This window comes from Ostrinia furnacalis, unplaced genomic scaffold (genome assembly GCF_004193835.3).
Source record: "Ostrinia furnacalis isolate ACB-3 unplaced genomic scaffold, ASM419383v2 OfSCF1306, whole genome shotgun sequence".
Taxonomy (NCBI): domain Eukaryota; kingdom Metazoa; phylum Arthropoda; class Insecta; order Lepidoptera; family Crambidae; genus Ostrinia; species Ostrinia furnacalis.
In genome coordinates, this window is record NW_021131545.1 from 552,384 (window position 1) to 579,620 (window position 27,237).

At 39.7% G+C, this 27,237-nt stretch overlaps 1 protein-coding gene across 4 annotated transcripts in view; it reads left to right on the top strand.

Moving 5' to 3' along the window:
* LOC114352294 (calphotin) overlaps positions 1-26,292 on the top strand; it is a 30,516-nt gene extending 4,224 nt beyond the window's left edge. The window contains exons 2-8 of one of the 4 annotated variants that reach the window (XM_028303833.1): positions 2,738-2,812; positions 5,169-5,986; positions 8,395-8,476; positions 10,519-10,621; positions 20,919-21,060; positions 22,665-22,929; positions 25,927-26,292. In XM_028303833.1, the coding sequence (XP_028159634.1) occupies positions 5,846-5,986; positions 8,395-8,476; positions 10,519-10,621; positions 20,919-21,060; positions 22,665-22,929; positions 25,927-26,135 (942 nt within the window). In that variant the 5' untranslated portion in view covers positions 2,738-2,812; positions 5,169-5,845 and the 3' untranslated portion in view covers positions 26,136-26,292. Of the gene's footprint in view, positions 1-2,737; positions 2,813-5,168; positions 5,987-8,394; positions 8,477-8,759; positions 9,130-10,518; positions 10,622-20,918; positions 21,061-22,664; positions 22,930-25,926 lie in introns of those variants that run through there. The other 3 variants (XM_028303835.1, XM_028303832.1, XM_028303831.1) reach the window with 3 other exon arrangements.
* Positions 26,293-27,237: the final 945 nt, after the last annotated feature.

Below are 27,237 nucleotides of genomic sequence, written 5' to 3' on the forward strand. Positions count from 1 at the left end.
GCCAGTTTGAAGCATTTTTGATAGAGACTAATAACTACTGAAACAAATAACCAAACATTTAGCGTAATTTCAACTGATATACGAGTATAAGCAACTACAGATCACTTGGCGAATCCGAGCCTTTTTGCGAGTTTGCCGAACAACTCGTTTTTTGTGCGAACGGTGCCAGAGTCAATGGTTTTTGTTGGTCGTGGTTGTGGCGGCATCGCGGCAGTCCGATGACTCATGTTGGTCCTTCCAACATATTTAACATGCCGACTGATTTACCTGACGATTAGGTAGAATTATAGGTAAATACACATTTCTAGATTGATCTTGGTATTCATTAATTACAGTTACAAGCATAATAGGCCTATACATAATTCAGCACTCAAACTTAAGTAAAATAGAACTACCAAGAACTCCTTAAAAGGCATGAAACGATGCCGAAGAAAAAATAAGTGCAATAATTGAAGAGCCAAAGTACACGTATTTTTTGATATTTTAGCTGATACAAGTAAGCCCTATTTTAGGCTCTGACTTGCCCTAAAATACTCGTAGCTTCTTGATGTGCTACGACATCGTCTCTACATCGTCTGGTGATGAGATGTAGTATAGTTCCAAAATACTGAACAGTCCTATCCATGAAATTGACAGCGGGGCGCCCCACCGTCAATATCGGATCGCTGGTTCTGATTTTCTGCCATGTTGGAAACCATATATTTGAACGATGGTAGCGCCCCCCTGTCATTAAGTTTGGTGGGACAGTTCAGCGTGGGTCATCTATAGCGAAAAATGTCAACATTCATGCTTACAGTTCGCATGTCACACTTATCGCAATGAAACAGCATTTAAAATGACCTTTATGTAAATAAACAGTGTTTACTTTTGTTAATTTATGTTTACCTTTACCTCGCCTTCTTTGTTTAAGAATTTGTGATGCGTTGACGTTTTATAGCAATGGAATCCCAATAATCTTTGCTAGTATCTTCAGTGGAAAACACTGAATATTATGAATTATTATCATAAATATGAACTGATTGCGTTTTCCGGTCATTGTCAATTGGTCAAGTCATTGGGGGAGGCCTATGTTCAGCAGTGGACGTCCTGTTGTTGAAATGATGATGATGAACTGCCTACTTTTACAGAAAGTAAATTAAAATCATTATGTCATGAATAATAACGAGATAAAATCTATAAATCGATAATGACAATAACAAAAGCCGCCATGCCTAGTGACCTAGAACAGACTTCAATATGTCCACAGATGCGTTACTTCTTCTGCTACAGTCGCGTAAGTTGGTCATCTTGGACGTGGCAATACCGATCTTTTGTGATGAGGATAGAGTCGGAAATTGTTTAGTTGTGACGTGTTGTAATAGTGGATCGGTGCGCGCAGACACGCGTGAGTCGCTGCTGATGTCATATGCTCCGCCCACGATGCTCATGAGATTTTTATCGACTTTGATTTGGTATTTACGTTTAGAAGTGAAAAAGATTAAGCATGCGTAACCTCTTTTATATCAAATCTTATTGGATGTAGAGACTACTGATACCCAAAAACCACATAGGCCCTACAAATCCGAATGCTTCTTTAACTTATCTTTATAGGGACTACTATCATGTCTATCATTATTATCATCAAGCAAGAACCCATTTAGTCTCCACTTCATGAGCCCTCTCTAATTTACCAGAGGCAGTTTGGCTTATACTCCTCAAGCTGACCAGACAAATTGCTCATCTAATATTCGCAAATATTTGGCTTGTAGGTACGATATCCTCAGGAAAAATTCAAGATTCTATTTTACATTGTCGGAACTACACGCCCCTACGACTTTACAACGACTTTGGTAACTTAGTCACTGTTTTTCTTATAATTTTCCGGTAAACCGTTTTGCAATCTTCCATAAAAGATTGACTCTTTTGTATTGAAAATTTTCATTAGCACAGGTGTTTTTGTCACAAAACTCATGTGGGTGTCTTTAGTGTTACAATTGTACATTTAGTTACATCATGTTTAGAGGAAAGATTTTAGGGGCATTAATCATTTAATACTAGCGAATTGCCTCGGCTTCGCTCAGGTGAAATGTAAAGCACATAAAACCAATTTACTATAGGTACCTACTTAAAAACCTTCCCCTTGAATCAGTCTATCTACAGATGAAAATCGCTTCAATATCCGTAGCATAGTATAAATGATCTAAGCGTATAATAGACGGAGCTACTTTGTTGTAATGAGGGCTATCGTTTTAGCGCTCACCAGTTAGCGCCACTGTAGAGTAAGGTCCTGTCACTTGCTAGTAGCGAAGACAGTGGCACCAACTGGTGAGCGCTAAAGTGGTAGGAGGACTATCGCATTTGCACTCATCAAGATGGCGCCACTGTAGAGTAAGGTCCTGTCAATCGCCAGAGGTGCCAACTGTTAAGTATAAAAACTATAGTCCTCATTGCGTAGAGATGGGACGGCGCCTGAGACGCTGGCGCCGCTAGGAATTTGAAAATCTTAAATTTGGGTTTTCTGCGATAAGGACTAAATTAGCCTAGCCTTGCAATGATAAGAAAGCCTAGATGCGATAGATAAGCGGGATATTTGGTTTGCAGATTAATGCACTTTGTTAATTGTTCGAGAACACCAACCAAAGGTTTAAAACGTTAGTGTCTTACCACAAAACAGTACAGTAGTATTTTACAATTCTTTTTTCTATTTTAGAAAACTTTCAGATTTGCCGCCATATTATATCAAACTTTCTTGTTTCAGTGAAAATAATTCGAGCAAAGTGAACGAGTATCGAGTGCAGAACACGAACGACTGACGGTGCACAACGAGAGAGCGGTGAGTCACTTGCAGTTGCACATTCACTAACGAGCTGTAATAACCTTTATTACTTACCAAATTGGGTTCAAAAGATCGGCGAGGATATCGTGTGAAGCGTGGGAAAATGACCCTTATTTTTTATACATAAAGAACAAAAAATCATTAAATAATGATTTTGTAACTGAAAACCCACGACAAATGCGATGAAATTTTTATTTAAACTTATTAATTTTTAAAGATATTAAGAACGTACTCTTTTCATGGGTAAATTCACGTGTGTCTGTATTTTAGCAGTGAATTTTCCATTTTCGTACTTTTCGCTTCAAATTTTCACTTGTGGCAACTTGTCTCGAATTTTTTCGTAAACTTTTCCCGCAATTTTCAGTACATTTATTTATTCAAGGACAGCTAACAAGACATGTCACGATTAAATAGAAAGATTCAACGAATTCTTTTATATTTATATAAATAAAAAACAATTTTTCAGTATTTGTAACATGTGGTAAAGAGAAACATTCCAGCAGCATTTAACTTTCCAGTTAATAAAAATCAATTTATCATCGTATAATCTATTACATCATGAATAAAAATTAATAATATTATGTAAACTATTAGATACCTTCTGATCAGCTAGATCAGCAACTAGAACAAACAGGATAGGAAATTAATCTAAAACTGAAAAAAACGTTTCAGCAGCATTTAAAACTTCCCAGTTCTTCGTACAAAAAGAAAGCCAATGAAGTAAGATATATTTCGACATCGCCTAATTTCGGTATTTTATTTATTTACGTTCTATAGTTCATCGATCCCGCACACTTGCGCGCGCGCCGTGCGTATAGTAATTGGTCAGTTCCTTTTTTCATTGCAATCAGTTTTGTAATGCTTTGTTACTGGGCGGTGCGAATGAGCCATATAATGAACTTTTTAGTTGTTATTTCTACAATACAGGTTCTTACAAATGGTCACACCGTTCAGTTTCAGCCAAAACGTCCACTGCTGGACAAACGCCTCTCCCAAAGATTTCCATAAAGATTGGTTCTGCACTGCCTGCATCCATTTTTTTTATGCATAACGGCAGGTATTTGATCACAATCGCACCTGATGTTAAGTGGGATGCAGTCAGGATGTCCTACCTAGTTTGCTTGAAAGAGTCAAACTTTAAGATATTTGTCACGTTTTAGGTTCATGTATTAGTATAATTATTTAATTTTACATTTATTCGTGCCAACACTATCAGGTACTATCAGTTGATGCTGAAAAACTCTTATCACCTTTTATTTATAAAGAGCTATTTAAAATCAACGACTGACTCTACCAAACCTTAAACATTAAGCTACAAACTTAATTATTCTCTCCATAAGTAGAAATCGACAAAATACCTACTAATTGTTTAATTGACGCTGTAAATCAGAATGACTGTAAAAAGTCGCAAAAATTTTAATTGTAGTGCTGATAGTGCGATCAGCGATTATTGGCAGGTTTCAAAACGTAGCCAATCACGCCAACCTCTTTCGACAAGCACACTTTACGCAAAATGTGTGTGGGTAGTAGAATAATTTTAATCTACCTCCAGCTGTGTAAGGTCATGTGTGCATAGCTTTTGATGCAGAGCTTTCTATGCTAAATATTAATTTATTCCAGTATTCAACGCGCATTCTTTGTAATAAAGGGGTGTGTTTTTTAAGATCCGCAAATTTTCTTTTGTTTCTTCGCGTGTGCTATCAATGTAAAACTCTAAGCTGCAGGCTCAATTTTTTTTCTTGCCCTCTGAATCTTGCATGATACTTGTAAACATAAATTTCAAAAAATCCGGAGACGAATTAAACAAACTTCATAACCAACAGACAGGGTTAAAAAATAACAAAACGCCGATTACTGAAACATAAATTTTAAATATTTTTACTCAGATCTAATTAAGGAAACCCGGCAAAGGAAGTGGCGGTATTTGTGTAAAAATATATTTTATCGCTTTACAATGCGCTGACAGTCTTGGCACTTGGCCAAATGTGTTTTGTCTTTGTCCAACTTTTAGCAGAATTTTCATTAATAACTTTTTTCGTATTTTTGACTTGTTGCCATTATCGCATAGGTACATTGTCGTCAGTTGAACTACATAATAGGTCATAATACATACAACACCTAGGTGTTGAAAATTATGAAAATTAATATTATGAACCACATAATCATTCAATAAGATGTCGTTGACATAAATTTTTTCATCTCTATAACATCCATATTAAAATCATATTTTATGACATTTGAAATAGTTTTTTACACTGCTGGCCTGTCCCAAGTTCTGGAGTGTCATCAGCTAAAGTAAAACAAGTGCACTATGTATGTATTTTTGTTTCAATGAAACGTTTGTTTGTTCCAGATTACTGCCTCTCCCACGAAACGATTCGAGTCTGGAGCTGGAGACTCTTCGGCCCCTCGAAATATAGTAGAGATCGCTCGGTGACTGTCAGGCACATACAATCCTGCACTGCTCTTGTACTGTACTTAGTCGTACGCTAAACGAACAAATCGAAAAACCTCCATCTCTCTGTGGCCACGGCAGATGGAGCCAAAAAACTAATTTATATATGCATATATAAATCGGAGAAAAGTGATCTCTAACGTGACGTCACAATAAGCATTGTGATTTTAACTTTTAAATAATTATATAGCTTGGTTTACTACTCGCATTTTTGTGTATAGCCCGTTTTATAGCAATTTTATTGAACTTTGTAAATAGTAAAAAATATATTTAACAAAAATAAAAAAAGAGTGTGACATTGTGTAAAAGTAACTATAATACTAGTCATTCATCTAGTGTATTTATTTTGTTAAATGGGTCTTGTAATCTATAGTTAGAATAAAATAACTATTGATTAGATCAAACTATTTATTGAACAGTAATTTAAGAGAAAACTGAAAACAAAAACGCCAGAGCGCAATAATTTACCAAAGAGTTTCACTTAAAAAAAAAAACAAAAGCGTGTGTTAATCTGTGGAGCAAAAAGTTAGTGAGGATCCATTCTTGCTGGAAAATATAATCTGTGATTGAGCAAGATGCAGACGCAAGTGGGAGTGGGCAACGGCAACGAATTGCAGCGTAGCTACAGGATGCAGGACTTCGCGTCGCCTGGCGTCATCATGCGCGAGCGCAGCTTCATACGCCCGCAGTCGCACCACAACATGCACCACAATCAGGTGATTAGAGAGCGAAATGTTTCAAGTTATGATACACTAGCTGTGCCCGCGACTTCTTACGCATGAAAATCCGTTCTCGCAACATTTTTCACTATTGCTCTGCTCCTATTGATCGTAGCGTGATGTTGTATAGCCTATTGCCTTCCTCGATAAATGGGCTATCTAACACTGAAAGAATTTTTCAAATCGGACCAGTAGTTCCGGAGATTAGCGCGTTCAAGTAAACAAACAAACTCTTCAGCTTTCATATCAGGTGTGGGCGGATTCATAATGCAACTTACACCCACCACCTGTCTGTGGTAGTTGATTGCCTTTTATATTTAATTATAACCTTTCGAAATCAATTAACACATTGTATTACACACACATGTAAAATCAAATAATAATAGATAGTATCAGTATTTGTGTACTGCTACCAATTAGTTAATAATATCTATGTATATACAGTGTGTCNTAGGTCTAAACGGTGAGTAAATACGCGCGCGATATTGTTTTTCTGCGACAGACAAAATTCCACGCGGGCGAAGCCGCGGGCGGAAAGCTAGTATATTATACGTGGTAAAGTAGAGATAAGTACATCAATAAATAAATAAGGGCCTCGTATTTTTGTTGTCTGTCTGTATGACTGTATGTATGTCTGTATATGTGACTGTGTATCTATTTGTAAGATAAATTTAATCTGAAGTGTGAGTTAAAAGTTGTACAACAAAAATACGAGGCCCTCTGGCCTAAATAAAAAATACATTTTTGTTGAGGGACTGATAATCAGTTAGAGTTCTTTTTTATTGAGGTACTGATAAACCGTTTTTTGCTTCTTTAGCATTTCAGAATGCCACCAGTGTCACCCTTAAAACCAATTGCGTCAAACTTAGTAGGTGACCTAATCGGTAAAATTTTATCTTGTAGTTAAGTAGGTACCTATTTATATTATGTTATTGCTATTTATCTATGAAAATAAGATAAAATGTATGTTTTATAAACACTTAAGAGTCATTTACAGTAGTCAAGTTTGAAAAAATTATTGCTGTAAAGTACAGAATCACTTTCGTGGCATCAAAAAATTCAAAACGTTAAATCTTCCAAACGAGACTCACTATTTGACTGATTTACTGAGAATACAATCTTCACATCAAGCGCTACAATTTTTGTTTACAAAAAGTTGAAATAAGTTAGAAATAAAATTCGCCACGAAGGTGACGATGAGAACCGTGGCGATGAGAAATACCCATTTATTGCCATTAAGGCGGAACAAAGTTCGCCGGGTCAGCTAGTCAGGTTTAAAACACACACATCTCAACTTAATACCTTAACTACCTAGAGTAGGTATTGTTGCTCCGATTTAAACTACCAAAATTTTCCACCTTTCTACATAATTTTTCAGGGTAGCTTATTCACGGAGACCTTTTTTATCTGTCAGTTTCGTCTGAAAATGTTCTGTTATGTACAGTAAATAAACGAGCACCTAACTAGTTCTCAAAACTTACACAAAAGTTAACAATTCAGTTCAGTCTTAAAATTCCTTTTGTCTATTCGGTTTTCTAATCATTATACATTCGCTAGAATATCAAACTATACATCTTTGTTCCAAAGTAGCTCTTATTAGAATGTATAAAACAACAAAACTTAGCTTTTGTGGCTTTATGTGCATCGACGTGCATGTGCCTACATGACACGTAGTTTTCGAGTATGTACACAGCTCTTATTAGAATGTATAAAATACAACAGAACTTTGCTTTTGGGGCTTTATGTGCATCGACGTGCATGTGCCTACATGACACGTAGTTTTCGAGTATGTACACAGTCAAAGCCAACTTGAATAGCACTAGGCATTACGTCATTTTGCTAATGGTATGTTAATGCGTCTTGAAATACCTAGACTAGAAAACCCGTCTGTGTAATGTGTATATTTTCACTACACAATTCACGAAATTCAAACGAAAGCTACTGTATTTTTATGCTTGTGCCTTTTTTGCTTCCCTTTTTAAGGTTTCTTACTTTTTCCTATCTTTATTCAGTCTCTGATGCTGTTTATTCATTTCTATGTCAGAGCACTGTATGAGATTTGCTCCTACTATAGTCGACTTTAACATCTGGCTCTACATTGACAGGGAACCCATTGCGTGCGAGTTAGACTCTACCTTGGACAGATTTATCAATATTGAAGACTGTAGGATAATTGAGTTACGTATTAAACCGAATCTCCCATTTGTTTCCGCGTTCAGATCATATTTTCGTTATTAGACCTATTACTCACAGTCTAAAATATATCTGTTGATGATGTTATTCCATTTCGCATGATGCAGGCAGTGTATAAGCCACCAAAATAAACCATGACAATCCAACCTTTGGTAGAGTCTAGAGTCAAATTACCATAATTCTGGATAAAAGATAACGATTTTTCTTTTCAGTTTCCCAACAATGGAAAGCGAAGAAGCATGATCTTGACCAATGCTAAAGGGAAGCCCACACTTGAGATTTATAGACCTCCAGGTGAGTACCAGATTTGGCGCCAATACATTACTGAGATAAAAAAAAGGTTAGATTGATAATAAAAAAAAATCAATCACGATTTTTAGCACTATTTTTTATAACAGTTTTGTTTAGCGCACGTAGTTAATTTGATCTATTTATTTTCCTCTTCTTCTGTTCAAATCGATTCACATTTTACGATTATGAGTACTCGATTTTATTGTCTGTGCACAACGGTACTTGGCTGGCAAACGTCGCTGCGCAAAAGTGGCGCCAAAATTAAAAATAAACAAAACTTCATATTTGGAACGGGCCGACAGTCGAATGTTTGTTGCGGGGAATTGCGTTTGTCATGCGTGTTTTGCCGTGATTTCGTGTGAATTAGGTTAGGATGTCTCGGTGTATAGTGAAACAGTCGCTAGGGCAGCCCGTGGCGGTGGCCCCGGCGTCGCAAGCGGTGGTGCCGGTTTCTGTGGCCGTGGCGCCGGTGGTTCAAGTGGCTCAGGCGGCGCAGGTTGCTCAAGTTGTTCCGGCGGCCCCAGTGGCTTCGGTTGCCCCTGTGGTGATAGCCACTCCCGCTCCGTCGTCCCCAGTGGCCGTGACCACGGTGGCGGCATCACCGGCAGCAGTAACAAGCGTGACGACCGCCGTCACGCCGACCACGGAAGCGTCAGGTCTGTTTATGATTTGTAAACAAAGACTTCTCGTATCTCGTCTCATCAGTCAGCTTTATAGCGCTAATCTCGTAGTGTTTGAGTAGTTGTTCATAAAGCGTTCAAGTGACTGAACATCAGGAATTTTCACAAGCTTTATTATTTATGTAAGTACCTAAAGAAGTAGTCAAGTATTGACATAGTACGTCATTTACCGTAGCCCTATACGTGACCCTCTTTACATTGCGTGAAGATAAGGCAAAATTACACACATAAATTCATTCTATTTTAGTATTTTTTGTAGTCATAAAAATTATCAACTTCCAACTAACATATTCATAGACTCTACATGGTCTGATTCATCTTAAATTAACCCGCAAATCGTCTAGCTCATAGAATCAATAATATTGTAAAAAACATATTCTAATATCGGTAAACATGAGTGTTAAATCGATAGCAAACCGAGCGAGTCGCGAACATCGCAATCGGGTTGCGGCGCCGCGCGTGACTGCGGTCAACTGCGCTTGCGCTACTTTCATCCCTCGGACTAGGTGTACAGACAATAGCTTATCAAACTATACAGTCTTGTTGTAAAGTAGCCTGTATTACAAAGAGATAGACACCACTGTGTTTAGCTTGACGTGCTATTGTACATATACACCGGTCATCACTTGGCGTGTATTGTTTTATTAATTCTCTAGTTATTAATATGTGAAGAGGACAGATGATACAGTTTTTTTTTTATAAATGAGAACAGACATCAGATCGGATGTAAATGGTAAATTCGGATTAGGAACTTTAAATTTGAACTAGAATAGTTTCTAACTTGCAAGCCATTACCTTAAAAATACCCCTATGGGTAGAAAATAGGCGTGGTAACTAAAAGTACATCGACCAGTTCAAATCGTGCATAAGCGTAGAAATCTTAATACAGATCTGTCGAGGCTGATTCATCAAGATCGGTACTGATAGGAGAATATTAGTTTACGGTTGATGAATTTAGAATACACTCATTCATTCTAGGATATCTATTCTAGGGTGTCAGGGGATGTTAATGACATTTCCATAAACTTACATAGCATCTAGCCAAACATCCACGAAACTCTTACGCTTTGACAGGGACTCTATAACAAAAGATCTTCAAGCGTGTGTTTCGGTTCGGTCTGTTCCAAATCTAACGCCCGTATTCAAAAGCGTGGACGCACAGGGTGACACACGAACCAATCACAGACCTCTATTCAATGCTGTGCGTTCGATTTGTGAATACGGGCGTAATTCTACGTTAACTCTCTGTTAACTATACTCAATATAAACTCCAATAAAACTAGTTCAAAGCACCAGCCAAGCGCCCCACATCTCCATCTTGCTCTTTCCTATCTCCTCTTCTCTTGACACGCCGTTGACGCACAGGTGTCCGCACAGACGCCGCGCCAGCCGGAGCCGCGCCGACCAACAAGCTGAATGTCCACGCCAAGGAGTTCACCATGGCCAAGCCGAGCGACCTACAGAATAGGTGAGTTTGAATTTACTCTAATTGTACCCCGCGCATTAGGCAGCCTGGCATCATTTTTTAACATAGGCTAGTGTCATCGGCTTGATACTACATTTACCTTTAACACCCTGTATATGCAGCCAATCCGGTATATGAACATTTTGGCTGCCTAATGCGCGGGCTCCCATACACCGTCACTTGCTATGAGAAATGATTACACGAAACTTATTTTGAGCATCAAAATTGTCACATTATCGTTTAATTCAAAGTTTGAGTATCGAATTTTGTCGAATACGCAAACGATTCGAAGACGAAAGTAGTTCATGCTAGAGATACAGATCAAAGTAAACGTAGGCTCGCATTGTGTATGAACAACATTGTCGTTCAGGGTAATCTCTGCGCGGTCAATTCGCATCAATACAAAATGCATAGATAGAGACCTCTTGGTCAAAGATGCGGGCTACGTTCAGTGACCGCTTATTGCAGAACGCATTCACTGTAACAAAATTAAATCCATAAGTTACTACTGGATTTTGCCCGCGACTTGACAGGCGTCGAATTTTATAAACAAATCTATTTGAGCCTAACTTTTTCTCTATTTAAACATTGTAAAAGTTTTGTTTATTGCTCTCAATTTCCGTAGATTTTTCTTAATCTTTTAAAGATATAGCTTTAGTTACTGCCTTCTTTAAAATCTCTATCTGAACATTATTAATTGGAAATATTGTTACTTTAATTTCGATAGCATTTTTTATGACACACAGCCGACTAATTAATAAGACTGATTCGTGCGTACACGCAAAATTATAATCGTATGATTTCCTTTGGATCTTCACTGATTTATCATCGAGCAGTCGCGGACAACCGTGACCAGTAATCGCTCTCTCTAACCAGTCATTGTAAATCTAGTTATGCCAATTGCGTTTTAAATTTTAGACTAGGTAGTAAGTACACAGACTTATGCTGAATCTTCTTTATATATCATTATACGTCTTATTTAGAGACATCTAAGATAGTCGAGCATAGGCTTGGTTCATTATGTACAGAAATAAATTGTAGAGTCGTTTCGTCATTCAATAATGAACTTTCATAATCCCAATTTTCCGAGAACTCTGTAAAAATTCTGTTTTCATTTTCTCTAAAATCTATTTCGAATGCATCTTTCATCAGTCGTTATGCCATAATAGCAGTATAGGGCGTATGTGTGATGTAATGTCAATATGCCGCGGCGTCGATAGCCGTCATTTGGCATGTGCCGGCTGCGAATAGCGGGCCTTGACTTTGCGCCGCGATGCTAACGTTTCCACTCTAGCCACTGGTTAGACGACCTGGAGTGGGCTGTCCCACGTGTAGATCGTTGATTCCATTTACTTTTCTGTTTATAATAAGCTGGAAATACTGTTCAATCCTTCAGTAGAGTTCATCACTTCAATAAAACTCACTCGAAGGTGACCGTCCAAGTTTCAGCTGATTCATCAATACGGCTCTCCTTCAGTCGGCGTTCAGTTTATTTTGAGATTTTATATCAACACAAATTTCGACCTTGCCGCGGATGTTTGTTTTTCGTCAAAAGCGGTAGTACTAACGTAATGCAATCGACGTCTTTGGCGACCGTCCAGGCACTACATCGTGAGATAGAGCCGACGTAAAGACGAGACGCGTAGGTACATAGTGTTGTCAATTATTGTAGTTTTTGTTATCACTTTGTTCTCGACTGCGGTGACGCGAGCACGCCCGCGCCAAAACGGGCCGACCGCGACGCGCGCGCACAGTCCGCGCGCCGGGAGACGCCAGAGTTCCCGGCTCCGCCGCGACAACGAACCACGCGAACGAACGAAACTCACACCTAACTCGATTACCACTCGGTGCCTTTGAGGACGCCCGACAGTGCTCCACCGCCGATCCCTTCTGCTGAGCCAGTTTCCGCGATGCCTCGGATAGCGGATACTGGATTCTATTAATAATGCTGCCGATGCTATGAGAGAAATGAGACGTAATTGGACGGCAACATTGCCAAGTTTGCATTAGGATTTGATGCACGGTCTCTATGTAAGACGTTGATAAAATTTATTGTGGGGCGAGTAAACAACAATTATCTGAATACAATTAAACAGTGAGATGACGACTGTGATACTGCACGCTTCGGTGGCTTAGTGATTTCTAGTCTGAACCCAAGGATTTTGTGTGTGAAAATGGTGCGCGGAAGATTCTCTACTTCGGATATGTAAGTGTCGTTACCAGGTGGATGCGAGTTCGATCAAGGCTATTAGAATGTCACCCTGAAGATATTTCGGTTACTGTATCACCCAAGCCTCCTCTAGAATTTAATTACATACCTAAAGAAACATTATTAGTTAGGTTTTCCAGAATTTGTGAACCTCGATTTTATCGTGCAGGCAGGCAGATGTGTATTCTGTAACTGTCATTTGGGATTAAAAACAAACCATAAGCAGCCCAAACCCTCGTATATTTCATGTTAATGCCTATAGACATAATGCAAAAGTCATCTACTTACATAAATGGGCAGGTAAATATCCTTATCTCTGCGATTATCGTCTCTACCGTGTCAGAAATTACAATAACAAACGGAGGCAACATGTTTTTAAACTGCCATCATTACAAGCTTCCAAGTGTAGGTTTCTTATTGTTCGCGAATAATACGAACGAATGATTCTCTCGAGAGGCTTACAATAATGCTCGAAACCATTAATCATGATGGTTCCATGTAAATCCTTCTCAATTCCTGATTGAAATATGCCGTTGATCTCTTCCAAATGCCATCTAAGACTCTGAAAGTTTCAGCCACGGGATATCCACTGCTGAACATGGTCTCCCCCCTTGAATTTCCTCCCCCAATGATCTCCAGATCGGCCGGTTGGAAGTTTTAGCTGATTTATCGACTCTACCACTGTCTTCGCGTCACGTAACGTCGATTGAATTGAGTGCGTATTGTCTCGTACGCCATTAAACTTCTGAAGGTCACTCGTTCAACATTTATAAAAGTGACTTCATTCGGATAGGTTCGCATTTTCCACTAATTGTCGGCAGTTTGTCAGCCCCCGCTGAGTCATCTGACATTCGAACGTAAACACTGACTGACCAGACTCTTATGGTCCTCTGGACCAATTGTTTTTGGTATTTATAAGGTCACATGCTTGTATTCTGCTGATTTCTGCTGCTCAATAATGCGAGGTCATTTACCAAAGTTGTCTGGGTTTGTATTGAAATTTACTGAAATATGGAAGTTGTTCAAATTAGAAATGTCACGGTCCATCATATAAACTTCGCTTTCGTCTATACTTCATTAATATCAACCGTTTCAGTGATTGATTTTAACTATTCTAAAACAGTTACAAGTCTCACAAATGATACTAACGCACATTCTTACACGATCGTTATTTCGTTATCATAACGGGTATTATATTTCTTAATGTATTTGAAATCTCAGCGTATTAAGGCTTGTATAGACAGCAGTTAAATGTATAAATAACGCCACCGTTGACCTCGGCCTTGTCGCAATTAATATGTTTTATTGTTACTATTGAAAAGTTTATTCAAATGGTACGAAATTTTCTATGGAGAGTTTTAAGTATATGGAGTTTTAGTTCTCTAGAACAAAAACCTAAGAAAGTTGTCTCTACTAAAACTGTCGTACAACTTTAATAGTTTTGTACGCTGGTTGGCTAATTCTCTTGCTGTAGATTCCATGGAATAACAAAAGGAAAATGAAAATTACATGACGAGAAAGATCACACTGAATGTAGAGTCCAACTACAATAAAAACATTCATCACACGTAAAGGGAGCCGTGTGCTCTTTGGCTAAGCTTTATAACATGTCAAAGGATATTCAACTCCTGGCCCATTATTCGCGAAGGTCCAACTGTAGCAGACAGGACACGCCACTTGTGCCCATTACCGGCACGTGACGCGCTTCTGTTGCGATATGCGCTAGCGCATGTTGACTGTTGTCACAGACTCGTCGCAGTTCAGCGATCGGCGGAGATGACCCCAGTGACTAATGCCATCCAGTTCATCTGAGCACCTAGTTCACACTAGTTGTAATGCTAGGTTTCGTGATTCTGTCGAAAATTCCATTGAAAAAGATTACGATATGTCAACACTGAATACTCGTATCTTTGACTCGCTCTTTGACCAAACTAAAAGCATTTCAAAGGATATTCAACTCCTGGCCCATTATTCGCCCCCAAAGACTAACTGTTCAGCGATTGGCGGCGATAACCCCTGTAGAGCTACTCCAAAACGCTGTATAGTTTCAGGTCTATCTCTCACCGTCGCTCATGCTGACATCTCGCTTTTCGTGAGAGGGATGGCAACATTCGAAGCTTCGTAACGTTTTTCGGAGTAACCCTTATGGTGACTAATGCCAGTTCATCTGAACACCTAGTTCACACTAGTTGCAATAATTAGGTTTCGCGATTCTGACAACATTAGCGCAACTTCCTTTTAGGTGTTGTAATGAATTGTTTTTAGTATCCTAAAATACGCTTTGCTTCATTAATTCATGTGTATGCTTGATTGTATAGGAAATGACTGCAGTTTTTGCTTAGCCGTTATCTCTCCCTAGAGTCCCTTTTTATGGTTCTGTACTGTGCTGTACTGATAACAATTGAATTCGATATTTAGGGTGTACTATTTGTATTAGGTACTAGCATTTCTGGTTGGATGAGAAATACGGAACTGTGTAAAAGTTGCGCTCGTGACATACATACATTGGCAGAACAGTGTGCCCATATTGCACTGACGAAAAAAAGACAAATTCATCGCCAACAAAAAAAGAAGAAGAAAAACACTGGTATTTGCATAGTAGGGCCTCTGTTTCTCTCCAAAAGAACCACAACCTTCACCCGACTTCCGCGAGCTATTCAAATCGGCTATTCCTTAACCCATATATGCCCAGAGGCACGAAAACGACCCAATGGTACATGTTCTCTTGCGAAGCCAATTACAAAAAAACTCTACGTTTTTTTTTCTGTTTTAGCGCTATAAATATAATGTTGAAAGAACTTCCTAATCAAATATAACAGTTACTAAGATCATTCGCCGCCACTTTTTTTCGAATTTGAAATTGAATTTCACAGATTTTTTTGTTGTTGAAATTAGTGCACCCAGTCTTACAAAAATGTAAATATTCTTTTATGTATTCTGTTTTAAACGATTATTGCGATGGAAATATTGAAATGAATATATTTTCAAAGTAAATAAGTAAGAAGTGTTGTGAAAATATAAATACCTGCTTTGTTATTTTTTGAAAAAGTTCTGTTGGTCGAAAACGACCGCATGGGCATATATGAGACCAGAATGTAGATTTCCATAGTATAAAGTAATTCAAATAAAAGTCGTGTTTATTATATAATTAGTTTATAATTTCATCAAATTATAGCAAATAGTGTAAATTAATGTTATTTGGTTAATTTAGAACCTTGAATAATTACACAGTTAGTACAATTTAGGCACGAAATTCTGCAAAACACTTGTTTGTTTTTACATAAAGCACAATTTCTATGATTCTTACTGGTGAGGATCAAATGCTCAGCACCATACAGCCTTTTAGAGGTATATTAGAGGCACTGGGCGTGTTGAAGGTCCAGGCTGAGTTCGAGGAGATCCATTTGTAAGAAGCGAATTTCTAGCAATTTATCTTCGAAACTTCAAAGTGTCTACAGATGCTCCAAGTGATCTCACTATTATGGCAAAGTTATTGATGGGAAGGAAAAAATGGTTCTAATGTTTTTGACATGGTTGATTGATGTCACCGTCAATAATAACTCTGGAGTTTCGAAGATTAATTGCTAGAAATTTGCTTCCAAAATATGGATCTCCTTGAACTCAGTCTACCTTCAACACGCCCAGTGCCGTCTAATATACCACTAAGTGTAAGGCGATATGGTGCTGAGCATTTGATTGATCCTCACCAGTCAGATTGGTTGAAATTGTGCAGTATGCAAACACATAACTGTGAAGAAATGCAGCAAGTGTGGTGTAAATCTCCATGGCAAAGGTTTTGCAGCCTAAATTGTACTAACTGTGTTATTATTTAAGTTTCTAAATAAACCAAATATTATTTTTACACACTATTTGCTATATTCTGTAAAAAATTGTAAACTAATTCTATAATAAATACGACTATTATTTGAAAATACTTTATACTATGAACATCTACATGCTAGTCTCATATATGCCCAGGCGGTCGTTTTCGACCGACTGAAAAAAATATAGTTCCAAATCCTGAAATCCAAAAACTCATCGTGGTTCATGATTATGGGCCTATATAGAGTTAATATGCCAATATACATAAAAATCTGGGACCTAAATAGTTCTGGGCATATATGGGTTAAGGCCCATCGCCATATCGGGCTACCAGTCCTACCATAACGGGCCCCGCGCTGTCCGGACTGCATTATAACTTAATTAATTTGGATTGACTCACGCGCGGCCATTGTGTCCGATTGTGAAGCGAGCAGCCCGCGGATTGGTTAAATGGACCTATGAGTTACATCATCATACTCATCATTGTCCTGCCTTTTAAATGGTTACATTGGCTACATGATATAAAATAGTTTAAAAAGTAAGACACATATTGATTTTCCTACGATTTTCCTTTTGAGATTCCCTTATTTACTTTCCATGTGCGATTTCAGCAGATTTTTTTTGTAGAGCTCTCTCTGATAGATTTCTGATCAAATGGTTAGAGTTCTTTCTAGAGCTGAAATTTTTCACATAGCTTCGTTCATTTTAGCCAAATGCCGTCCACAGTCCACTGGTGGACAAAGGCCTCCCCACGGATTTCCACTTATTTTAACAATATAGATCTTTATTTAGTTGTTTCTCAAATGAAAACACCATATTCTCTCGATTCGCGGAAGTTAGTATAGTTAAACAACGAGGTCCGAGTCCGACACAGAGTTACGTGTGTACACCGTGGGAAGTGCGAATATGTAATAGTAGTGACACCTATTAGATCATCGAGTAGGCCTTTTGGCTGGCCGTCAACCCCGACGACATGGAACTATAGATAGTTCATTGACAGAGCGCGGTACAAGAGCAGCAGTCATAAAAGACGCAAATACTGCTTGCTAAACATGATAGTAAAGATTTATTTAAGGCCTACGCCAAAGCAAACCACGAAGTTAGTTGCATGTACAGCAGATCCCGTAAATTATCTTTACAAATTATTTATAACTTAAGTAATTAGATTGTTGAAAGAGCCTGTTAGTTATGGGACGTTTTTCAATTATTCGTGCAAAATAGTCCTGTAGAGCTTCAGGAAAGAGGCCGATAAAAGCCTTACAGACCTTCAAAAGTGTATTAATATAGCCAATACCACTTTGGCCTACTAATATGACTTGATGAGAAAATGACTGGGCCAAGTCGAAATCGTGTCCGCGCTCGCACGCATTCAACCGCACTAAGTAAATAATTGTGTAATGTAAGGTGACCGCAAATTAACGTTAAGTACTACCTTGTCATTGACATTTGGATTTCAGGCAAATAAGAATATGTGAGTGAATAAATAGAGGAAAGTTAAAACACAGGATGCGATAAGTTAGTAATTCTATGATGGGTGGGCCATGTGAATTTTTAAAATAAGTCACTTTATGAAGTAAGCTCTACCTACCTAAGAACATTTAACAAGAATAGTAGGTGCTTTGGATCGATTGACCTGAAAGTTTTTGGGTAAATCAATATTATTTACAAAAAATACCCATGTAATTTTATTCAAGGTTCTGATAGCGCAAAAAGCTGAAGAAAATCGTTGGCTGAAATAGTTCTATCCACATACAACTCTCTAAAATATTCTGTAATCTTTAAGTCGAAATTTCTAATTTACGGCGAGTGAAAATTTTAAAACCTGAAAATTTATTTCTACCATTCGGCCATTCGCCGTAAATTTCTAAAATACGTACGTATTGTACACGACGAGGCATTTAATTTATTATTTCCAGATGCTCAATTAATTCTTGCTTGGACAATTGCGAAAGCCGTTCGTTAGGCGAGTTGAACATTATGCATTTCTAGTTCACTTTATCGTTGAATAACTGATTGTTAATAAGTAGGTACCGTTTTTCAGTGTTACAGAAAATAATGTGTGATATTACTTTTTTATCCTTGTGTAATGATATACAGTGTGAGTCACGTTAAAGTGTACATATGAAAATAGATGAAACTAGACCTATTTTTATCGACAAAAAAGAGGTCAAAATTTTTTTTAGATTTTTTTTTGTTATTTAACTTTTTTTCTTCCAATTACTTATTGTAAAGAAAACGTAATAACTTTTAAACTAAGCGATATATCCTGATAAAATAAAAACAGTAATAATTCTAAATAACAGGCAATAGTAAAAAAATACATAAAATACACAAAAAAGGCCAACAAATAATAAAAAATGATACTTTTTGAAAAAAATCTGCTTAAAAATTCGTGTTTTTTTTGTTATTTGATAAATTTCTCCAAAAAATGCCCCAATAACCGGTGGTTTTTATTACTGTGTATTATTCTCTATCGTATTACCTTCGTAAAACCAAAACTCGCATGTCTCTATCCCTATCACAACGTTTGCAATGATCGTTTGAACTAAGCCTCTCCGGGCGCGCCATTCAACGCTTCGTTAATAACAAAACTGAAAATGGCTCTAGATTTGTAATTTTGATAAAGACAAGTTAGATTTCAAATAAAAACAAAAAATTTCGAAGTAAAATAAGCATTTTAGTTAAAATTAAAATTGTCTCTACCTGTAGCGGAGAATAATGTTGTGGCAGGCCTTTCTTCAAACGATCATAGCAAATGTTGTGATAGGGATAGAGACATGCGATTTTTGGTTTTACAAAAATAATACGATAGAAAATAATACAAAGTAATAAAAACCACCGGTTATAGGCGCATTTTTTGGAGAAATTTATAAAATAACCAAAAAAACACGAATTTTTAAGCAGATTTTTTTCAAAAATTATCATTTTTTATTATTTATTGGTCTTTTTTGTGTATTTGATGTACTTTTTTAGTATTGCCTGTTATTTGGAATTATTTCTGTTTTTATTTTATCAGGATATACCGCTTAGTTTAAAAGTTATTACGTTTTCTTTACAATAAGTAATTGGAAGAAAAAAAATTCTATAAAAAATTTAAAAAAAATCTCAAATTTTTTGACCTCTTTTTTGTCGATAAAAACAAGTCTAGTTTCATCTATTTTCATATGTACACTTTAACGTGACTCACACTGTACATATATGTAGGTACGCACCGGTTTCTTACCAGCCGACCCAGGCAAGATAATATTAATGAATAAGGAACCTTCTTTATTTATGTACCTGTGACTGTCGTTTCTTGCTTCATAATTATAGCATCTAGGGCTCGATTAAGAAATTATTAGAAACTGCCTCCGACTTATAAATACGTAACCATTATTCTAGATAGGAAAGCTCGCTAATTAGTGAAATTACGAATTTCCTTTCCCTTTAGATTCGTATTAGCCATGCCTTTCCATGCCTATAATATTAATCATTTAAATGTAATACTAATAGCGACCACGTAGGAGCTCTATCTTGAAATATCATAATACTTATCAGTGAGCTCTCTACTTATGAAAGAACTAAAAGATTTATTTCTTTTACCTAAAAATAAAGAATATGTTTGATTTGCAACATTACCAAATTCTAATTGGAGCGAACTCTAACAAACAGTTGAGGTTTGTAAATGTCGCACATACTACATGGCAATGATACTTTCAACCTTGTAATTTGCAGCCCATCAAAAACATTTTCATGTACAATGTTGCCAAGACGAGACCATAACAGTTCCATTATGAAAATGTTTAGATCTCATGTAGAGCTAAGCTTCTAGCTCCACCACGCCCTAACTCTACAAATCCTAACTAAACAAATTACTTTTTACAGCTTCATCATCATCATCATTTCAGCCATCGGACGTCCACTGCTGAACATAGGCCACCCCAATGACTTCCACATCGCACGGTTGGTAGCGGCCTGCATCCAGCGCCTTCCTGCTACCTTTATCAGGTCGTCGGTCCACCTTGTAGGTGGACGTCCAACGCTGCGTTTTCCGGTACGCGGCCTCCATTCCAGAACCTTGCTGCCCCATCGGCCGTCAGTTCTGCGTACTATGAGCCCTGCCCACTGCCACTTCAGCTTGCTAATCCGTCGGGCTCTGTCAGCCATTTTAGTTCGTTTACACCTTAGCCTAAATAAATACGTGGCACAGCCGGGCGGTATTTCCCTGATCTCTGCTCATATTTGATTTATATACCGTTAAGTAATAAATCTATTTGTTAACCCTTCCAGGTCGGCAATGGGCCTAGGGTACGCGAGCGTGGGCCTGCAGCACTCGCGGTCGGCGGTGCTGCACGCGCAGGTGCCACCGCACTACCGGCCCGTCATGCCGCCGCACGTGCTCAACAGCGACGGCAACGGGGCGCACGCGCAGGTGAGCACGCGAGGCTAGGGCGAAGCGGGATTATTCCCACCTCTCGTTCCCACCAATTTCCTTTCCCTTTAGATTCGTATGAGCAGGCGCCCCTGTCCCTCAGGGCTAGGTCTAAACGGGAATATTCCCTATACTCTAACTCCTGTAGCAATGGGCCTCAGAACGCGAGTGTATGCCTGCTGCACCCGCACTACCGGCCCGTGATGCCGCCGCACGGGCTCAACAGCGACGGCAACGGGGCGCACGCGCAGGTGAGCGCGCGAGGCTAGGGCTAAACGGGACTATTCCCACCTCTCGTTACCACCACTGCTACTCCTGTATAGCAAGGGGCCTCGGGCACGCGAGTTTGCTCAACAGCGACAGCAACGGGACGCACGCGCAGGTGAGCACGCGCCCCTGTCCCTCAGGGCTAGTTCTAAACGGGACTATTCGCTCCACTCCGCCTCCTGTAGCAAAGGGCCCAGGGTACGCAAGCATGGGCCTGCAGCACTCGCGGTCGCCGCCGCACTACCGGCCCGTCATGCCGCCGCACGTGCTCAACAGCGACGGGAACGGGGCGCACGCGCAGGTCAGCACGCGAGGCTAGGGCTAAACGGGACTATTCCCTCTACTCCAACTCCTGTAGCAATGGGCCGCGGGCACGCGAGCGTGGGCCTGCTGCATTCGCGGTCGCAGGTTGGCACGCGAGGCTAGGGCTAAACGGGACTATTCCCACCTCTCGTTCCCTTCACTCCAACTCCTGTATGGCAAGGGCTTAGGGTACGCGACCGTGGGCCTGCAGCACTCGCGGTTGGCGCCGCACTACCGGTCAGTCATGCCGCCGCACGTGCTCAACAGCGACGGCAACGGGGCGCACGCGCAGGTGAGCCTAAACGGGACTATTCCCACCTCTCGTTCCCACCAATTTCCTTTCCCTTTAGATTCGTATGAGCAGGCGCCCCTGTCTCTCAGGGCTAGGTCTAAACGGGACTATTCCCTCTACTCCAACACCTGTAGCTATGGGCCTCGGGCACGCGACCGTGGGCCTCGCGGTCGGCGCCGCACTACCGGCCCGTCATGCCGCCGCACGTGCTCAACAGCGACGGGAACGGGGCGCACGCGCAGGTGAGCGCGCGAGGCTAGGGTTAAACGGGAATATTCCCACCACTGCTGCACCTGTGCAGTAAGGGCCTCGGGCACGCGAGCGTGGGCCTGCAGCACTCGCGGCAGTTGAGCAGTAGCCACAGACCAGCGGGTTACAGTCAGGTCCCTCTTTCCCACTGGGCTCTTGGGCATATACCCAAGACCCTGCGATTGAGTGGGCTCTAAAAATGTTTGTAAAATTTTGCTTTTTGGCTTTTTAGATAAATTATGATTTCTCCTCTTATACCTCTATAAATGTCCCACCAGTCCCTACTGTTCTTTAGTGTGTAGGTTCCTTACTCAAGCAATATCTTTTCTTCGAGCTGTCTCTGAACGATCTTATTTTGTTTCTGTCTTGTCTCCAAACAACAAATGGTCACTTTAGTCCTACCTTTAGAAGGTCGCAAAACAAGGATTTATGTCCATGAATTAGATCCTTTATGAATTTACCTCAAAACTAATGCCTGCATATCATATTCCAGGTTGGCCCTCGCGTGCACTTCAAACTCCAGCCACAGCAAGGCGTCGTCGCGGAGAAGAAGAAATCCCCGCCGTCTTCCCTGACCAACGGCAACGGGAAAAGCGTCAGGCCTCAGTCCTTCACTCCCGGTCTGAAGCGGTCCAAGTCGCTGACGTCAGCTGACGCGCTGGCCAGTGGCATGGCAGCGCTGGGACTGGCGGCCGACGCAGGGGATCTTGGCACTTTCCCGCCAGAGATACAGGAGTGCATCGATAAGGCTCTTGAAGGTGAGCTTTGTGAATTGTCAGGTTATGGGCAAATGGTCCAAGTTGCTGACGTCAGCTGACGCGCTGGCCAGTGGTATTTCAGCGCTGGGACTGGCGGCCGATGCAGGGGATCTCGGCACCTTCCCGCCAGAGATACAGGAGTGCATCGATAAGGCTCTTGAAGGTGAGTGGTTTATAAATTGTCAGGTTTGGTCAAGTTTCCAAGTCGCTGACGTCAGCTGACGCGCTGGCCAGCGGAATGGCAGCGCTGGGACTGGCGGCCGACGCAGGGGATCTTGGCACTTTCCCGCCAGAAATACAGGAGTGCATCGATAAGGCTCTTGAAGGTAAATAAATAAATATCCTTGGACATTTTACACTACGCCTCTAGTCCCAAACTAAGCAAAGCTTGTACTATGGGTACTAGACAACGGATATAAACATACTTAAATATTTTTTTTTGTAAATACATACATATTATACATAGTAACACCCAGACTCGTCACAGAAATTAAAATTCATCATTTCAATTTCTGCCCGGCCGGGAGTCGAACCCGGGACCTCTCGGCATAGTAGTCCGTTCTGAACCAATACACCAAACGGCCGACAAAGGTGTGCACTTTATGGTAAGAGATTGGGGCAGTTTATGGTCAAGCGATCCAAGTCGCTGATTTCAGTTGATACGCTGGCCAGGCACTGGGATTGGAATGGCAGCTAACGATCTCAGCGCCTTCCCGCCAGGGATACAGGAGTAATAGGAATAGTTTATGGTCAAACAATCCAAGCCCCTGCATTTAGACCGATGCGCTGGCTTGCACGACAGGATTCGACGTTAGGTGCACGTGTGTAAATACACTCAACATCAAATAAACCGCACCTTCCGCGACGCGAACTTTAAAGATTTTCTTCTGACACAATCATGGTATCCCAACAATATTGGTGTTATTTGAAAGCCCAATAAATATCCTTCAAGAAAAATACAATTCATTTCTAAATAAATGATTAACATATAGGTACCATAAATGTAACTTGAAAATAGACCTCACTTTGGGCTCACCTCTGGGATCAATTAGATCAATTTTAATGGTTATAAAACCAAATAAAGATCTCACGTGTCCTCTTTAATAGATGGATAGCGATTAATCTCAACTTAACAGTTTTATAGTCATAAAAAATGCGGCGTTTACCCGTGGACCCCCCAACATGTCCCCCTGGTGGTTCCACGGGTAATTTTTTTTACCCGTTGTCCCACCGTTCTGAACAGTTTTTGCCAGTGGGTCTACGGGTAGGGTAAGTGCGTTAGTTTTCGTCCAATTATCGGAGTTGCCAACTTTGTGATGCGAAATAAATATTTTAAAATACCCTTACTCATATGTATCATAATGTCGTTTTAGTCATTACATAGTCTACTTTACGTTAATATTATATGACAATAAGTAAATACCACGGGTTTTTTTACAATAAATATTTTATGCAAAAGAGGCGATTTCACTAGTTTTCGTCCAAAAAAAACAGTTTTCGTCCTAATGTACGCTAGTTTTCGACCGCTGTGTAGAAAAAAGGGTGCAGTTGAATTATTAACTTAAAACCAACTCTACAATACAGTAACTATGGATTCTGGTATATCATTTGAAAGGTAATTTTGTTAGCTTTCAAATGATATCAAAAAGATTTAAATAAGTTTCTTACCTAAATTCAGGAAAATATTTCAATAGGTCGAAGGAGAAATGGACGAAAACTAATCTACAGGAATAGCTTATTTTGGTTTTCGTCCACCCCAGTGCTTGCTCATGACGTCATGGACGAAAACACAACAACGTTTAAAGCTGTTTTTTGTTTTCGTCCACATCTTTTTACGGTTTTTATGGGTTTATCACTGTTAAAAAGTGGACGTAAACTAAAATGTTTGTTGTAATAGCAATAAAGATCATATTGGAAGAAAAAACATTGTATTTTGTAGGTCCATTGAAGTAAAATGATTATTAAAAATATTAACTAGGTGTCAGGGTTTCCGTCCACGTGGACGAAAACCAAAATCTTGCAAAATTGTTATGCTAGTATTAGTCCACTTAATTATCTAAGATTTCTATACAAAAGCTTTAATAAACCCTTAAAATAGTGTTTATTATGCTAATAATCCCAACTAATATTATAAATGCGAAAGTAACTCTGTCTGTCTGTCTGTCTGTCTGTTACGCTTTCCCGCTTAAACCTCGCAACCGATTTGATGAAATTTGGCATAGAGATAGTTTGAGTCCCGAGAAAGAACATAGGATAGTTTTTATCCCGGTTTTTGAAACAGGGACGCGCGCGATAAAGTTTTTCTGTGACAGACAAAATTCCACGCGGGCGAAGCCGCGGGCGGAAAGCTAGTTAGACATACGTGCCAAAAACATTTACATAAAGTAGCTAAAACAGTAATTGAACATACCGTGAAAGTTCCCTACCAACGCGTTTTTTTTTCTAACTTGACGACGTTTTCCATTCACCTGTGTGCAGCAGCAACTTCCGTAGATTTTTTTGGAGTTATTACTTATCAAATTACATTTTCATGCAGGCAGAACTGTTACTTAGATATTATAGATTGTAACAAGTCCAAACTTGCACGGAAAGTTAGGTTTGTATTCTAATTTTCCGTATTTGTTTGTGGCAAGTCGGTCAAATGGACGAAAACAGGAGCTGGACGGAAAACCGGCGCAATTACCCTAATTTATTGTAACCATAGTCCCACCGCACAGTGGTAAACGTTGCATATTTTTTGAAGAAGTGACTCTGGATCCTTGTAAAGACACATTTTTGGGGTAAAACCCTTTCCTTTAATGAAATGAAGTTTAGAACAAGGCTTTCAAATGGTACCAATGTTGGTGGGAAGTGGGGATGCATACGTTTGATAAGTACTTGTCGCGGGAGGTGCGATTTATTTGATGCCGAGTGTAGATAGGCTAATCTACTTTGTTTTCTTGTTCTCTTTTAACCTAACCTAATCATTAATACTAAAACTATTTCTCCCCATCCTAGATCCGAACGCAGTAATGGCGCGCACACTAATGGACGCCGTTGGGCACCTGGTGTCGCGCGCGGTGGAGTCCCCGCGGTACGCGCTGCCGGCCGCGCGCCGCTGCATCGCCGTGGTGGAGCGCGAGACGGGCGAGACCTTCCTCGAGTCGCTGCTCAACACGTGCCAGCAGTGGTACCACGACCGCGACAAGGTGAGCGGGATATGCTGAGACATAGGTACTGTGCTGTGACAGCGAGGCACACTGTGCTGTGACAGCGAGGCACACTAGGCCGCCGGGGGCACCTGGTGTCGCGCGCGGTGGAGTCCCCGCGGTACGCGCTGCCGGCCGCGCGCCGCTGCATCGCCGTGGTGGAGCGCGAGACGGGCGAGACTAGAGTTTCTGCTCGAGCTTTCTCGAACTCGAGAAAACTCGAGAAATTTGGCTTCATTCGAGACGAGAAAAAAATTACCGGAGCTCGAGAATTCTCGAGTTTCGATTTTGAAGCTTTAATATTCTTGAAAGCCTATTTTCTTAGACAAAAGTAAGTTTTTTATTATTTAATAGGTTAACGTTGCGTTTAGACTGGCCTAGTCTTTCCTTTTTTTAACTAATTTGATTTGCAAGTAATGATCTTAACCGAAACTAATAATGTTCACCTACGATGCTATATTTTATTATGTTTGTATAACTGACTGATTTAAAGACTGAAACTTTTTTGTTAACTGTTTTAAAGAGCTCATGAAGCACTTACAGGAACAGTAAACAGTTTCTCGATATCTTGTATAATTAAAAATCAAGTGAAATCACTTATCGTTTCCACCCTGTACCTATACTTTTAAAAATAAACTCATTTTATACGTTCATTTGTATAAGTATCTACAATACAAATACCTAACCAACTTAGTTGACGTTTTATAAAACTATTTGTCTAAGTGTCATCGAGCGACCGCTGGTGGATTTGCCATTTACCTGACCTACCCCTTTATTACTAAACGTTTAATATCAGATGAATAGTTACGCACCAATTTCTTTCATTCAGTCGTCAGTTTCAACTTTCGGAAAAACATGACGACAGACGCTATTCAACTTTTATTAGTAAGGAAGAGTATATTTTATGTTGGTAGAAACACAATAGCATAGACTGCATCTCACTTAACACCAGGTGCGATTGCGGTCAAATACCTGCCTTGGCTAGCATAAAAAAAAAAAAAACTAATGTTTTGACACCCTGTTAATATTTTTATTAGTCATTTATTTTTTCCTGACCAAACAGATACCATAATAATATCTTTTATCTATCCTACCCATATTCTGTAAGTAAAATAATAAA